The sequence below is a fragment of the Fusarium coffeatum genome, assembly GCF_003316985.1.
Source record: "Fusarium coffeatum strain FIESC_28 chromosome Unknown BRIP53273_contig_20, whole genome shotgun sequence".
In the NCBI taxonomy this organism is placed as follows: Eukaryota; Fungi; Ascomycota; class Sordariomycetes; order Hypocreales; family Nectriaceae; genus Fusarium; species Fusarium coffeatum.
The window spans coordinates 1-16,325 of record NW_022157818.1 but is presented as its reverse complement, the minus strand read 5'-3'; the positions used below and the strand labels follow the sequence as shown (position 1 = coordinate 16,325).

At 48.6% G+C, this 16,325-nt stretch overlaps 5 protein-coding genes across 5 annotated transcripts; 1 reads left to right on the top strand and 4 right to left on the bottom strand.

The window, feature by feature from the left end:
* Nucleotides 1-196: 196 nt before the first annotated feature.
* On the bottom strand, nucleotides 197-621 carry FIESC28_00674 (uncharacterized protein; the record flags this gene model as incomplete). Its single annotated transcript, XM_031154825.1, has 2 exons — nucleotides 197-423; nucleotides 489-621. 2 exons carry the CDS (start codon nucleotides 619-621, stop codon nucleotides 197-199), a joined length of 360 nt encoding a protein of 119 aa, XP_031021079.1.
* Nucleotides 622-1,401: 780 nt separating this feature from the next.
* On the bottom strand, nucleotides 1,402-2,460 carry FIESC28_00673 (uncharacterized protein; the record flags this gene model as incomplete). Its single annotated transcript, XM_031154824.1, has 2 exons — nucleotides 1,402-1,591; nucleotides 1,640-2,460. 2 exons carry the CDS (start codon nucleotides 2,458-2,460, stop codon nucleotides 1,402-1,404), a joined length of 1,011 nt encoding a protein of 336 aa, XP_031021078.1.
* An 892-nt stretch (nucleotides 2,461-3,352) lies between these two features.
* On the bottom strand, nucleotides 3,353-7,381 carry FIESC28_00672 (uncharacterized protein; the record flags this gene model as incomplete). Its single annotated transcript, XM_031154823.1, has 3 exons — nucleotides 3,353-3,672; nucleotides 3,720-7,100; nucleotides 7,147-7,381. The coding sequence occupies 3 exons, from the start codon at nucleotides 7,379-7,381 to the stop codon at nucleotides 3,353-3,355; spliced, it is 3,936 nt and encodes a 1,311-aa protein (XP_031021077.1).
* A 2,287-nt stretch (nucleotides 7,382-9,668) lies between these two features.
* FIESC28_00671 (uncharacterized protein) lies at nucleotides 9,669-10,950 on the bottom strand (the record flags this gene model as incomplete). The annotated part of the gene is made up of 7 exons (XM_031154822.1): nucleotides 9,669-9,769; nucleotides 9,819-9,889; nucleotides 9,982-10,055; nucleotides 10,106-10,137; nucleotides 10,186-10,651; nucleotides 10,716-10,791; nucleotides 10,850-10,950. The coding sequence occupies 7 exons, from the start codon at nucleotides 10,948-10,950 to the stop codon at nucleotides 9,669-9,671; spliced, it is 921 nt and encodes a 306-aa protein (XP_031021076.1).
* Nucleotides 10,951-11,888: 938 nt separating this feature from the next.
* On the top strand, nucleotides 11,889-13,128 carry FIESC28_00670 (uncharacterized protein; the record flags this gene model as incomplete). Its single annotated transcript, XM_031154821.1, has 2 exons — nucleotides 11,889-12,841; nucleotides 12,915-13,128. 2 exons carry the CDS (start codon nucleotides 11,889-11,891, stop codon nucleotides 13,126-13,128), a joined length of 1,167 nt encoding a protein of 388 aa, XP_031021075.1.
* Between the last annotated feature and the right edge of the window lie 3,197 nt (nucleotides 13,129-16,325).

Below are 16,325 nucleotides of genomic sequence, written 5' to 3'. Positions count from 1 at the left end.
TCCATTCTACTGAACCCCCCCTTTCATCATAAGTAACTCGCGAGCGAAATTGGCGGGCGTTTATCGAAGGAGAGGCCTCAATGTTTAATGTCACGATTCCGTCAATGAAAGAAATTCCAATCAGATGATTCCTTAGTCGTGTGAAATGTATTCGTTATGCGGTGATGTGTTTGTTTTCTGCATACTCTGCAAAACATCAGGGTTGGTAGAACACCTCCTCAACGGGCTTCCACCAAGACGGCTCACCAGCCTCAGAGCTCACGGCCCCAGGAACAAGGCTTTCCTGCCAGGCGTCGGTCATCTTCCACCATTCCCTCACTCGAGGGTTCTGGGCCATCTTTTCCATATCGCCACTATAATCTGAACCGACGTACTTGAATGAGGCGAAGAGGATGTGGCTCTGGTCATCATAGAAGATGCTGTCTATATGGTTCGACATGTTAGTCTTCTGGTAGATTATGGAATGTAGCTAGGATTTGTGATCGTACAATCTCGGATGTTGCACTCCTCGATTTGCTTTAGGACATCAGGCCAAACGCGAGCGTGGCCTTCCTTGTACTCTGTGAGGTGCTCAGGTTTGAGTTTGACGATTTGAGCGAAGCGGCGAGGTGTTTGTGACATTTTGAGTTGTTATGGCTGCAATAGAAGGAGATATCGTTTGCTCAAGCTCTGGTTGATGAAGAGTAGGAGAACGTATAGTGCCAAAGTATGAGAGATTCAAGCTTCTAGTTAATTTGGGAATGAAGCATTTATATACATAAACTCGGCAATCGGACTAGAGAATAGCGAGTTGATCCCTCTCTACAACCCCGCAAATAACATCGCGTTACCTATCCACTCATAGACCTACTTCGGTTAGGGATCGTAGGATTTCCCCCAAAGTGGGAACGACGGGAGCGGAAGTGGTCATCTTCAGGGTCCGCACAATGTGAGGGGCAGTAACCATTGACAAGTACTATGGTACTAGGTAGGCAGGCAAAATCAACTCAACGGTGGATTTGCCCAGTTAGTTGCATAAACAATTTGATCAAACAAGAGGAACCTGTCACCAAACATTACAAAAGTGCACCGTGTCACGATTGTTAGTTATTCTTTTTATTTGTTCTGAAAAGTGCCTGAATAGCCAAAATTCCGACCGATAGACACAATTGAGACCCTTTAAAGAGTGGACAGCAACGGTTCAGACTCGTTACCAAGGATGTCACGGCTGCTTTGAGACGATTTCATCCAGTTCATCAAACATGGCCCCATCCAACCCTATAACGCCTATCCTAAACCCAATCGCAAATACGTTCAATCTTGGAATCGACAACGAGCCTTCTATAGAAGTCCTGTGCTGGTAGTGTTTTGCCGTTTCCTTTTGGTGTCAAATCGAGATGTAATACATTATCTAGTCGGACTCTAGTTGCGTGGCTCATACTGGGGGAGAGCCTCCTCATCAACAATGAGACCAGACTTCTCTTCCTCGACAAACATCTCGGCAATGGGAGCCTTATGACAGGCACCAAGAGCAGGCTCAATGGGTTCTGCTGATTCACCTCGGAAGAGACAAACCAGACGATGAACCATACTGAAAAGGCACATGGCGAAACTAAATTTGGTCAGCATGTGAAATCGTGGGCAGGAGAATATAACGTACAATGCGACTCCAACACCGGCAGCAACGCCCAAAAGGACAGGGATAATGATATAAGCGGTAACGTGTCCAAGGACCTCACCAAAAGACTGTCCGGGCTTCTTATCCATGAGTGGGCCATGCTTAAAGTTGTCGGTAGGCTTGTTCTCGGCCTTGCCGGGACCGTGGTTGGATTTATGGCCGTGCTCGTGAGAGTGATGAGGCTTCATTCCGTGGCAGCCCTTGAATTTGCCCTTGACATCCCTCCAAGTATCATGAACCATACCCTTGGCTCGGCACCACATGTCGCAATCCTCTGGTGACTTCTTGCCGGCACCATTAACTTCGATGTTTCCGATCATGATATCGCCAACCGGTGACTTGATAAGCTTGACTGTAACGGGAGGAACGCCATCAACGAATCGGTCGCCAACCTCAATAATTCGAACTTCGACGTTGACAATCTCTAGATGCTGATCCTCATCGATTCCCTCAGGGCGAATGGCTAGACCGTATCCCAATCTGCGCATGTCACTCTTGCCATTGCCCTTGATAACAGCAGCTGACAGGTCGCCATTCCAAGGGTCGGCATGAGGGTAGAGTTCGAAGCCGTTAAGGACCAGGCTACGGTCTTGAATTCCGAAATCGAGTTTTAGATGAGTATCGTGGCCACGGCATTGGAGACAAGGAACATCAATGGCCTGATCGAATGCAGTGGCAGGGATATCGAAGTTGCTGTTGTCGATGGGCAGGGCGCGAAAGATGCCATCATCGTTGTCGGAAGTTTGGGGGACGATGAGAATTGCGGCAGCAGTTGCCGCGAAGGCGAGTGGCTTGAAAAGCATGTTGCAGTGCAGTTGATAGTATTGATGTGTCTCGTATCGTATGTTGTGGGCGATGGATGATGGATTGATGGAAGAAGTTGGGTTTAAGATTGGGTGTTGGAGGAAAGATTAAAGAAGAGGATACGAATAGTGCAGGTGCAGTAGCGTCGCCTTACAGTTGCACTTGGATCGGATGCTTCGGTGGCAAGGGCTCCGCTTTGGGCAAAGCGTCATGTGCATGAATCTGGGGCCGGGAAGGGGCGACCCCTCCCCGATGACGACGATTGTGAGTCACGCTGATTGGCTCAATTAAACATGACTAAGAATACGTCCATCTCCCGTCTGTTACTATAGGCCTCACTCAACACTTACACAGAAATACGTCGGAAGATATTCCATGCTGTATAGTAAGGTTCATCAATACATGCAAATACCTATTCAAAGTTATTTCCCATCGATCACAACCCAATGAATCTGTGAGTACAATGTATCAGTATCAACTAGGTTAAAGTTACGATCCACATCTGTCTCATCTCTGCTCACCTCTGCTCACATGTTTCGCAGCACTTGTCACAGAACAGTCTCAGCATACATAATTAGTATAATGAATTAGGTAAATCTCGTACACGGATCCTCGCTTTCATCCAGACAGAGCAATTCTTCTCCATCGAGGCCTCCCTGAACTGAACCTTACGCCAACTTGACCCCTGCTTGGCGATCCATCAACCGGGCCTTAAAGTAGCCCGAACTACCGAAACCAACAGGGCTGAATCAGAAATAGAGTCCAGCCAAGAAAACTAGTAACAAGAAAACGAGACCCCTTAATAATGAAATTCATACAAACTTCCTCGTTGCGGGGGGATGCTGTATTACAAACACCATCCAAGTCGTTTGCTTCGTGTCGGCAGCAAAACTAATCTTCACTCTCCGAAGTCTGCCCATCCCACAAACCCTTGAGTCTGTCCTTGACGTTCTCCCATCGAAGTCGCCAATTGCCCCTCTTGCCCACTTCCCCATTGCCAACACCGATGCCCAAGTCAGACACGCTCTGGTGACGGTGGATCGGGGAGTCATCTCCCCAGGGGAAGTTGAGGTCTGAGGGCAACACATCAGACGGAGCGACTTTGTCTGTTAGGGTAGGGTAGTCGTCCCATACCGAACCCGACATCTCTGCCTGGACGGTAGTGACCGTCTTGAATGTCGTGGGCGACCCATGGGTGTTTGTCTCTGCGTCTATATAAATTAGTACAGCCCAATTAATTGCTTGAAATGTCACAAACCTTTCACGCCGAACGTGTTGGTCATGTTCGACCAGTGCGCCGTGTTGTAGTTCGACATTGGGCTTGTGGTATTGCAAGTAGTTGAGGTGCGATCCGAAATCGTGGACACTAGGGAGTATGACCATGATGAAGCCGTGCCGCTGGTTGCGGTCAAGCAATCAGTGCTGACTGAACCCACTGATGATGACAACACATGTGTGGGATAATACAGTGAATCCGTGCAGGTTGATGATGTCGTGGATGAGATTTCGCAGGGAGTTGTTACACCTGCTGAACCATCGGGGGTATACCTGGTGGTAAGGGTGCCAACTGTTGAAGATGTCGCCTGCGAGAGAGTTGATTTAATCATAGGGAACGGTGTTGAGACAGAGCTCTCAGCGCTGGTTGAGATCCCCTTTGCACTACCAGTAGTAAGAAAGGTGCTCGATACCTCGGACCAGGGTGGTGTTGTCTCTGAAGAATGCGCAGATGCCAAGGTAGTATTCAACCATGGTGAGGCCGTCGAAGTGATTGCGGCATCAGATACACGAGATGAACTTCCTCTCCTCAGAGTGGTAGTCAGAAACAAAGTTGTGGTACTAGTGTATGAGACAGATGATGAAGAAGTGCTTGTCAAGTTCTGGAAACGACGCTGGGATGTACTTGGCTCTGCCAAAGTAGTAGTGAGGAATAGCGTTGTAGTACGAGTATAAGAAGTTGAATATGAGACCTTGCTACTGAAGTTGCCATCAAATGACCGGGAAGCAGTTGACTCTGCTAGAGTGGTAGTAAGAGACAACGTCGTAGTACGAGTGTACGTGGTTGGCACTGGAGCCTCGCTACTCAGGTTACCAAAGGTGATTCTGGGTAGACCGTTTGTTGTCACAGGGTTCGGCTTGCCTGAAAGGCTCCAAGTCGACCATGTTGTCCACGGTTCAGGGTCAGGAGTCCACGAAGGGATAGACGAGAACGTAACAACGGCCGTAGTAGTCGAGTTGGTGCTGGGGAAATGGGGTGTATTTGTGCCCACGGCAGTAGAGGGCCCCGATGCGGTACCATTTTGGGTGGTGTTGGATGTATGGTACTTCGGCTCGATCGTCGAAGTCAAAGTCCTGTAAGGTGTTGAGAAATTTCCTAGGGTGCTGACAATGGTAGGATGAGCCCCCGTGCCAGTCGTCGGAAGTGGGACACCGGTGCCTGCCACTGTCGTGTTTGACGGAAAGGGAAAAGGTGGTGTGTTATTCAAAGACATAGTAGCAGCACTGCTCGACCAAAAGATAGCAGAAGTCAGAGTTATTATCGACACTGGGATGTTTGTGAATGTTTGAGTCGAGACACTGCCAGATATCGTGACGAGCTCAGTATGTTCTGAAGTTGGGGATGGGGATGTAATGAACGCCGTTCCGTTCAAGCTTGGAGTGGCAGCACTCATACTCGATTCAGTAGTGGCATGAAAGGTGGTTGCTCCAAGAGTGGAATTGACAGGTCCCTGAACTGTGTTGGTAGTGTTCCATGAAGGGTAAGTAGTGAAAGCCATCTTGGAAGAAATCGCATCAAAAGACGTGGAGTACGATGTGGAAACTATGGTCGAAGTTGAGTTCACATACGGCGCGGTGCTATTGAAGCCTGAGCTAGCTGCAGTCAACGTGGTGTGCCGTCCCGAAGAGCCCACGGTCTCAGCGGATTGAGTCAAGGGTATTGAAGATGCCATTGATTGCCAATCGATGGTAGTGTTGATCGGGAATGGCAGATTGGTAGGTTGCCTTGTGATGATGGAAGTGCTGTTATCTGAAAGGTTGTTGACAGATGTAGACCAAGAACCAACTGAACTCATCTCCGATTCCAAGGTCTTGGAGAAGTTGTAGCCACTGCTGCTATGAGCCGCTGTTGGTTCGGCAGATGATGTGAAATCTGTTGGTCCAAGACTAGTCGTGATGGTTGAAGTCCACGTAGACATGATCACGGTTACGTTCTGGGATGGTGACGGAGTTGAGGTAGTCATCACATCAGGTGGAGTCATTGGTGTGGTAATAATCGAAAACGAAAAACTCGTGAAAGGGACTGGGGGAAGACCCAGAGTAGTGTGAGAAGTTTGTGACCCGACTATTGTTGAAGTGGACCAGTCAAGAAACGAGCCTGTCTCTTGGAAAGATGATGCCGACTCAAGCGTCGCTGAAGTGTTGAAAGGCGAAAGGGAAGAAGTCGAATAGTCTGTCGAGGCAGAGCTACTGACCATCACTGTAGCGTTGCCAGTCGGAGGGATACCACCGGGAATGATAGTTACGACCGAGTTCTCAGAGTTTGTTGTAATAGTGACCGAGCTTGCGACTGCATTCGATGTCGCATTGGTAGGCAGAGCACTAGATGCAACAAGATTGTCTGAAGAAGTTTGAATGGGAACTGCGGAAACATCCGATTCAGAATCCATAAGACTTCCACTCAGCGTAGAAGTGGAAGTAAAGAAAGTAGAAAGGATGGTAGTAGACGGCACCAATGTAGTCAAGGAAGACCTTGCGTTTGTGAAGTTACCAGATGAGGCTACAGTAATCGAAACAACTGTCGTAGAAACCTCTCCAGTCCCAGCACCCGACATGCCATCAGAGGTAGCAGAAGAAGAGCCATCAGGTGAGTTGGACAATCCGTCGGAGGCAGTGACAGCATCAAGCGTCGTTGTCAGATAAGTTGTTGTAGTAACAACGGTGGTTCCATTGAGAACCTCGCTAGCGACAAGAGATGTCGTTTGCATGGACTCGGAAACTGAAACTTCACTGACAGCGCTTTCAGATGCGGTTGTTCTGAATGAGCCAGAAGCCAGGCTGGAGAACGAAGGATTCTCTTCCATGACAGTGGCTGTCGTCGTGAGGTATGTTGTAGATGAAGGCACTAGTTCGGTAGATTCCACCATGTTTGTGGCTGTCATAGTAGTGTTGAGGAGTTTTGTTGTAGTCATAGCCAACGTAGTCACTCCTGAGTTTTCTGACAACGATGTTGATGCAACAACCTCTGAGAGCGACTTGGTTTGAACATCGGACGAAGTGCCATCCACAATGATAGTGCCACTCTCAACAGTAGCAGAAGAATGGGTACCGGTAGAAGAAGTACCATTGCTCCATGTGGCAGACAAATGACCATCCGCAGTTGTCAGGATATCATCGCCAGAAGATTCAGTCACACGAGATGAAGCCGGAGCTGTGGTACCAACAGCGGTCGGGGTCTCGGAGCTGGATGTGCTACCAGCCTTTGCACTCGAAGCAGCAGATGGCAAAGCGGTGTTGGTATCCACAACAGAGGATAAAGGAAGTGAAGAAATTCCGCGAGAAAAAGTATAGTTTCCAGAGGTCATGGTAACTCTGGATGAACCAGTCTCGATATCTGTTGCAGTGACCTCCTTGGAAGACGGATCTAGAAGCGTCAGCTTGGTGAAGAATGAGTGAAACTCTGCGCTTACGGGAGGTGGTGTCAACAGGAACAACGGGTTCTCTAGTGTAGTAAGGGGGAGGGGGGCCGTATTCATTGTCAGGCTCTCCATCAAGCTGGCGAGCTTCAAAGAGGTGGTTGCCGCGCACGACACGGTAACGACCTGGATGCTGTCGCCGAGCAAGCCCAGCAACATTACCAAGAAGGCAAGAAAGCAACAGGAATACCGACAAGGCGGCAGCCAAAGAAATCTTTGGTGCCCTCATGGTGAAGTCACGAGAATACTGTGTCGTTAGCATTAGTATCGTGTATCATCCACCCGCACCTCGGTGACGAACGGAGCCAAAGAGACTTACCGAGCGAATGTAGCGAGTGAAATTAGTTGGAATAAGTCTTGAGGATATCAAACGAGTGTGTGAGTCGAGAATAAAGTAGGGTATAGTGCTAAACGAGTGGTGGTCGACGCCTGTGAGGGTATTCCTTTGCTGCTTTCCCGTGATGTTGAGGAGAACGCAGGGATGAGTTGCGCGATGGAGAGAGAGAGATTCTAGTCGCGGTGGAAAAGAGGAGAAAGAGAAAGAAATTCTAGGCACGCGTAAGAAGGTGAGTGCGTAGGCCGAATGATAAACAACGAAAGAGATGCGGAGTGTACACTGGCACCAGCTGTCACGCAGACCTTGCCAGTGTCAGGCAAAGGGGCATTAAATCTTGGTCTCTCATAGGCACAGGCATAGAATTGAATCTTGAGCTCACTCCCGAGAGCCTGCCACAACATGAGCGTACAAATTGCATCTCCAGATCTCAAGGGTTACAGATACCTGGCCCAGGATCTTGACATTGGTAGATCTGGAGGCCTTTCCTCATCTTGACCCGTACCCGATGGAACGACGATACTCTCGGCTATGTAAAGCCTCATCCTCGATCCTACCGTTGTATGTTTGCTTTCCATCTGGTGGAAGGGGACCCGGCCACTCGGATCGACGCATTATCTTGTCTTCATATGCCATGATAATGGCCATAACTGCAACCAACTGCACATGCAGCAGAAGTTCATGGACTTTGTTCCTTTTAGACTTTCGGGAAATAAAATCCATCTTTGTCTCTTAGGTCGCTTACCTGCATGCGTCGACTCCTGCCACTGCCCCTTTCGCTTCATCAAGCGGTGATTGTTTTTATCTGCCATCTCACAGGCTGTCCTTCATCTCTCATGGCGTTTCTTCGCTAGAAATTGCAACAAAGCAGAACATTCTGACGCAATTGCTCGCTTGAGTATGGGCAGCCTATTCCTGCCATATAGGTAGTGAATAATGCTGGCGAGCTAGAGTTCAGAAGGCGTCGGTACTCGGTAGAAACTGCTTGGCAGTTGTATTTTCCTTAGAAAAGGCTGCATGCCGACTCGTTATGACGGTCGTACATGGTTCACGGGGTAAGCTACCCTCTCACTGGCGTAGTTCAGTCTGAGTCTGGCTTATCATCAGGATACCAGAAGAGTTGGCCCCTGAAAGCACAAGAGATGAAATAATTCCGTCACTTTTTGCTGGCTTAAACCAGCACTCGAGGCTACTTCATTATAGTAGCCTAAGTCTTAGAGGACAATTCTTCTGTTACCCGCCTGCTTGTGGTCTGTAGAGATCCTGTCCGGCAATACTTCAACCGCTCAAATAATGAAACGCGAAGCATGTCAAGTCTTCGGCCGTTGAGACTAACGGCTTGTTTGTTGAAGGTTTCACAATCCAGGGCCCAGAATAACAGAAGCGATATACCATCTCGGAGATGTAGTACTTGTAGCAAGCTTCGGCAACGAGGCGAAATGCAGCTTGCCGTCAGGTTGCATGAGGAACACAGCCTCCCATGATGGGTCTGACTTCCGTTGATTGATGTATGACCCCGAAAGCCTTTAGCATTTGTTTATTAAATGCCAAAACTGCCAGTCCTGGATCCGATATGCTGAAAGTCGATACTAATGATGTGCTACGGAATCCCATTAACTAGAACAATAATTGCAGCAATTGGGGATGGTACTCACAGCCTACTCGTGTCCGCCGTGGAAAGCGAATATATGATATCAAGGCAGTGAGAAAATAACCGGCGTATTGATTCTTGCTAAGTAACCATCTCGGAGCACTCACAGGTCACCAAGTCACGGAAGGCTTTAACATGCAGAAAAGACAAATCAGGAGAACATTGCGAGGCATGTGTTGACATTGTAATGAGACAAAGCGAGACAGAGAAGGTTTTTGTGGAATAAAAGAAGTCAAGACACCGGAAATGGTGCCTTCTATCCTCATTAATAGTTCCTTCCTTTTCGCAGTATTGAGCCGGCGTGCAGAGAACTCTCCTCCCTGCCTTCCATTTCCATTTCTGAAATGCGCTTCCTGGAGCTCCCCGGTATGGCAGGAGTGATAACAGCCCTTTCCCTCCCAAGCTGAACGTAACAGCAAAACAAAAGCAAATCTGTATTACTTGGCATCTGCCCATGTTTTGTTTAACATGTTTCGCAGATATCAAATGTTACGTGGCCTTGAGGCTTAGAGTGTTACGAAGATCAGATGTTTACTCGGCCTTTTCAGCGGTTTCACGCAGACTTGGGGCGGTTCCACCAGTCATTGAGGTATCCTTGTCCTCGATATCAGCAGCCCAAAGAGCAGCACCGACTAATCGATGTTAGTTCCTACGTACAGTACTAATGTATTTGTGACTCACCTGTATTGCTGAACGTGAAGAACATTGAAGCAACAGGAACCATCTCGAGGAGCGTGGCAACCAGTCCAAATCTAGAAAGCTTCGGTCAGCCAAATTCAGATCGTAGCGTCTGGCTAAAAAGTAGACGCCTGAAAATTAGGAAGTAGCTCAGCAGGTTACGCACGCAGTGTAAGGACCAACGTTCTTGGTAAGCCAGTCCTCCCTCTTGGCTTGCGACCACCGCTTCAGCTGAAAGTACTAGAGCAACATTAGCATGGTTGTGAAGCCTGTTGGTGGAATATACTTACTCGGCCATGAACTCCCTTGCCTCGAGTGCGGCCTAAAATGGATTAGCACATCTACATGTATGTGAGTACAGGATTCCCACCTTGAATGAGAATGAAGATCACTGTGCCAACAACCGGGATGGCGTTGAGAGGCAAGTACATAATGTACCTGATGATTGCCTTGGGACTGAACTTCTCGAAGGGACTCTTGATGATTTTGCCCAGTTTCTGCATCGGGTCTGCTCCCGACTTGACTTCACGTCCCTCGCTAACAATTTTGGTGTCTCCTCGAGCGAGAAGGGTGCCGTCAAAGACATCCAATAGCGCATCTTGGAGAAGATAGGAGCGAGATACGAGGTTGATAATGGTAGTGCTCTCGTTCAGAACCAGAAGAACGGTTGTGAAAGGTGCAATAGGACCGTTGACGAAGAACAGGACGGCGAGCTGTGGCAGGTATGTGAAGAAGAACATGCCACCAATGACACCAGTAGAGAGGAGTATCAGAGGGCCGAGCTTAGAAACGAAAGGCTTCCAAAGCGAGCGGTGGGAAAGAAAGTAGAAGATACCCTGTTAAAGACACGATGTGTTAGCGAGTGATCATCGTGGAGCTTGATTCCCTGTCTTTTCGTACCTTAATGGGGTAGAGGTAGGATCTACTCTTGGCAGCATTTGCAACATGGTCCCGGGCCTGGGCATAGTCCTCCTTGCTAGTTGAAGGTGTTAGCTTGAGGAACATATAGGAAACAATTGTCGTCTCAGCCTTACAAGACCTCTTGGGCTTTCTCGTGAACAGTGTCGACGACTCTGTTACGCTGAGAAGCTTGCTGCTGGTGATCAGCTCCTGAAGCTTCAGCTGTGTCGGCCATGATGTAGTGCTAGTGTCAAGACGACGTGCTGCAGTGATGAAGGTAGATTCGTTGGGACCAAGCAAATCTGTTGTTGTAGAATGGAGGGGGTAGTTTATTTCTGGGTGCGCTGCTTTGTTCTTATCACGATGGAGAGGCTGGCAATCACAAGCTTTCCATTCCAAGCTCAAGGGAGGAACGAAGCTCCCATCGATGTCGTCATTACTACCTGTAGGTACGTAGTACTGTAGAGGCCCTAAGGAAAGAGTGGGGCTACCTTAAATCGTAAATCCATCAAGCAGTACCTACCTCCTCTCTGAACAAATGATGATGAGTTTGTTACGCTGCTTGACAGCTTCTAATATGACACTTTCATCAATCCCAGGTCTTCAAAGCTACTCAAGCATTCTGCCAAGGAAAATCATGCGCTTTCCACCATGTTCTAGGTTGCCCTTTCAGCATTAGGCTGAACTTCTAAGTCACTCGCTACAACGTCAACTTGCAGATCGCCGGACAAAACATCCCATTAGACCCACCTCTACTCGGCCGGGGAGCTCATGACCCACCATCGGTCCCCAACTGCTGGGAGCACATATAAGACTTCGGCCAACTGACGTCTATTTGTCTTGAGCTGTAAGCCAATCGACCTTGAAACAAGGCAGATCAGTTTCATGTTTGCCTTATAAGCCCTACAAACCCCTCTGAAAGAGCCTCTTGTCACTGATGTACTTGTGGTAGGTCATGTCGCGTGAGCCTCGTTGCCCCCCTCCTCCAATTGCATAGTAACGAATCGCTGATCACCTCCCGAAAGATGAAAGGTATGCGTCACAGGAGACCGCGCTTATAACATCATGTCGAGCCCAAAGTTGACGACAACCTCAACTAGACAATGGCAATCCGAACACGTTCTCGATAGTCCCCAATCCACACTGACGAATGCATACATTAACACCACAGCCATGACTCAACGATACATCTCGAACAACCTCCCTGCTCAGAGTCTGGGCTCAGATCCCAAAGAGCTGCTAACTTATGCTCTTGAGCTTGTCGTCAGACACACCCCGCCTCGCGAAGTGTACCTTGAACGTCATCTTGGTGGACTATTCACCGGGTACACTGGTCTTGCCTACTTGTTTCTTCAACTGTCCGAACTGTATCCGGACCTGCTGATATCTGGCAAGAAGCTGATATCATGGGCGGAACGATATCTTGATGGAGACCGGGGGAGGCTTGTCTTAGAGAAGGGTAACTGCGGTATTTCATCTGAAAAGATGTCTTTCCAGGCAGTAAGAGCATGCGTGACTAAGGACGAAGATCACTTGATCGAGTTCCTCAGCAATATTCCAGTTCTTCTTGGCCCATACACGAGCCCCCAGGAAGACGCTTTCCCTTCAGAGATACCATACGGAAGAGCAGGTACGTTGTACTTGCTACGTATGGTGAGACACTGGATGCCAAGGAGTGAAACTCTCATCGAATCTCCTCTACGAAGACTGACAGAAAGGATTATGTCCACTGATGATGATGGACGAGGCAATTGGGAGTGGCATGGAAAACGATACTTTGGTGCAGCGCATGGTGATATTGGTATAATCACGCAGGTCGTTCTTTCAAACCCATCGCTCGCTCCGCAACTCGCCCGACGACTGGAGAAACTACTCGAGCTTCAGCTATCAGATGGCAACTGGCCATCAAGCGCGCGGAGTCTCAAGGAAGGTAAAACTGCGAGCCTGATCCAGTGGTGCCATGGCGCCCCTGGGTTCTTGTACTCTCTCCAATCCCTACGCCCTTACTTTCCTGAACTTGAAAGCCGGATTGACTCTGCTATCGAAAAGGGGCAGAACATAACCTGGAGACATGGACTACTCACCAAGGAGCCCAGCTTGTGTCATGGAATCTTTGGGAACGCATTGTACGTTTATCCTACATTTGGCCTAATCATCTGGCGGTTTTTAGGACATTGACATTAACTGGCCTCTGCATAGGGTGCTCCCCAAGGGACCAAAACGACAGCATTTTCTGGCGTTAGCAACGGCCGACGCCGTGGAGAAAGTGCGGCGACATGATCCGAACCTCTTCGAGCCTGCATCTTACGGCCACAAAGCTGCAGTTCTCATGAATTACCTGCCGAGCGCCGCATGGACATGGGCTGTTTGTGAACAAGAACATCCTAAACTTATCATGTACAATGATGTGTAGCGGAGGGGAGTTGCACCCGGTTGTTTTGTTATCGTCAAGAGGCACAGGGCTTGGAATTGTAGTTTGCAGTTGCGAAAGGATGATGTCAAGCAGCACTGGCGCCCCTCCCTCCCATGTATCAGTTACACGTTCATGACGGACCAATGTATGAATCAATGGCATTAATCCGAGAAATCGAAATGGGCGTGATTCTCGGTAAAGGTAGAAGTGGCTACTTAACCGAGGATATGGCATTCTAGAATACCGTCAGACTGTCACAGGCTCGGCCTAGAAAACTCTCGATTCACGATAGCCCCATGGCCCCAGCTGAACTGTAACGTCTGAGCTCGGCCCATCTCTTGGCTAGACGAGTTGCAATCATGCAAACATCAAGGAGCCGATAGAACAAAGAGAGGCGTGCGGTCTTGCGTGATGAATTGCCTGGGGTTCTTCAAGGCTCCACTCTCACGTTGCGATGCGCCCATGGTCAAGGACCCATAAGTCGGGCGTAACTGGAGAAGAATCGGCTTTTGAAATTTTTCGAGGGGTGAGCAAAACCTGCAATACTCTATGTGAAACGGCGTGCCATTGGTTTGTGTCAGCGGAAAAAGGCAGCTGAAGACAGGCGCAGTGAGGCTGATCATGCCGACAAGGGTTTCGACGCCAATACCGAATCCCGGATTTCGAGGTACCATACCTTAAATGGGGATAACTTCAAGATGAACTGATAATGAGGATTGAGTGAAGCTCCATCGGTGTCCCTTATCAATTGACTTCCAGAGACCGGGCCTAGGGGTGGTAGTCCTCGGCTTGGCCGAACGAGTACTGTCACTAATAATAAACGACACAGAGAGACTTGGAAGCCATAGCCATGTGAAAGCACGGCGGTTTGCTTCTGAAAGTGGTAGAAGCTCCAAAACCAGAGATCCGAAAAGCAAGGATCTCGCTGAAACGCAGATATCGCCAAACGATCATGAGGTTGTCGTGTTTATCATGTGAAGTCGATACATAGCCCATTGAACTAGAGGTACGGAAATTAACGTGGTTTGGATGGAATGCATCGACGAGTTTCGGCCGGGAAATCGCCAGTTGCGGCGCCGACCCACATCGGCCGAGTGGGGCCGAGGAACGGATTATGAGCCTCACATGGACAAGGCATGATGTTGATATTTGCACTGACAGCGGCACGTTCTAAAAGAGTCTAGTTTAGTGAGGCGAAACGAATTGCCAAAGGGAGGAAGGGAGAAAAGGCTGTGGTTCATACTGTTGATTGTAGCCGTTCCAACCGTCATAGCCGTTCTTATGCAGGATTGAGATTCAGTTGTGTACTGTATAGGTTGGTAAGCCATAATCCTTGGAAGCAAAAAGTCAAGGGTCGGATCGACAATCGGAATAGAATATGAAAACGAAAATGAAGAGGATGAAGGGGCGTGCAAGTGCAAGTGCAAGTGGGCTTGTTCAGCACAGTCCTTTTCTCGCTCATCTCATCTCATCTACCTAGTCTTGTGAGGCATTTCTCAAAATGCCGACCTTGGTTCATGTGCAACACAACCCTGAAGATCATCAATCCCTCCCAGGGTAGCGACGTCGTTTAGAGAAGGTGTCAGCAACCAACGGGCATAGCACGCATATAATACTGCAACAATCGCATCGTCATGCAGAAAGAAAGCCGACGGGGTCTTGAGTTGGAACCAACCTCGGAGGTTTAAACGCCGACTCGACAGCGAGTGGATCTACATACGGCAGCGTACTGTAGTCTGTGCTGTACACCCTCCCTCGGCACGGAGGTATGTCGAAAGTCGGGTTATTCAAACGGGTATCTACTTTGGCAGATCAATCGGCCTGGACTGGACTGGGTCGGATTGATAAGTGGTTAGCCCTGAATATCAAAGCCGCCACTGATCTCATCTTATTCTAACATTAGACACTTTTGTCTGCTTCAACAACAGTTAGCAGAAACTCTCAGTAGAATAAACTACGGTAATGATGTAGTACCTCTAGTAGTGTAGTCTACCTGCAGCAAGCCCAGAAGGAGACGGGAGAACCCCCCACATCGGCACCGAATGAGATGATGGAGAGTCCGTGCTGAATCGAAGAAGATATACGATGGGCCGTCATTTCACTATTTCGGTATCGCCCGAAAAGACTTGCTAGCGATTTGACAGGCCTGATTGATCCAAGGGCTCTCAATATTACACAGTACAGTACCCACGGATGCCGTTCCGGTGCCGACGTGGGATAAGGCCGTGGAAACCCCGCGGAATTCTCAGTATTCTAGAAAGACTTTCACCTCAGAGGAACTCCAAGCCGTCTCCTGATGGAGAAAGCCAAGCTTCCCAAGTACCGCAATGCCGTAGCGCGGCTGAAAGGAGTTGTTCCCATAGGGCCAGCCTTGGTCGGGGAAAAAGACATCATCTTGCATCACGAATAAACATAACGTTGCTCGGCTGGCGGTTGCCGAGTTGGCCAACCGCTTTTATCATAATCAAAATTGAAGAATTCTTGCAGAGTCTAGATTGTCTGGGCTATTACGACGCGCGCAATTGAGTGAGATTAAGAACTCAACCGCCTTGTTTCTCACGCATGTAGTTGCTTGTTAGCCGTAATATGACGGCAGGCTGAACAACACAGCAAAGTTACAGTAACGCGTAGACTACTGTAGGTACTGTACTGTACTGTGCCGTGTCTACGCCCGTTGCAAGTCACGTTTGCTGCACATGGTCTTTATCTCCGGCGTCTAACTTAGCTTGTATCAAGGTTCGATAACTTAGGTGATATTGCATGTTGTACTTGTGTAAGTCTAGGGTGTCTCATATCATATCTGGCAATGTGGGTTGTTGTCTTGAGATGATGAGATGGTTACAGAACGGTTACAAGGACAAAGTCGATGAGAGGTATTTGACCAGTTGTGATGCGATATTGAGCAAAGACGGTGGTTGAGTCATGGAAAGAATTTACGTATTGAAGTCTTGATACCGTTATACCCGGCGCGTGGAATCTATTTCCGGCCACCCATTAGCCAAGCCGATACCTGGTAAGCTAGTGGCTTTCCCTTCTGGCGATCAGGGTTTTTCGCTTTTCCTCTGTGTTGGTGTCATTGACTAGTTAACTAACGTACCCTTTTCACACGCCCTGCCTGACCTTGGGTCCATCAAGTTCAAGTTTCTTCTTCTGGAGTTGTGACTATTACAGCATCCTTCTTTTTTTTTTTTTCAGGC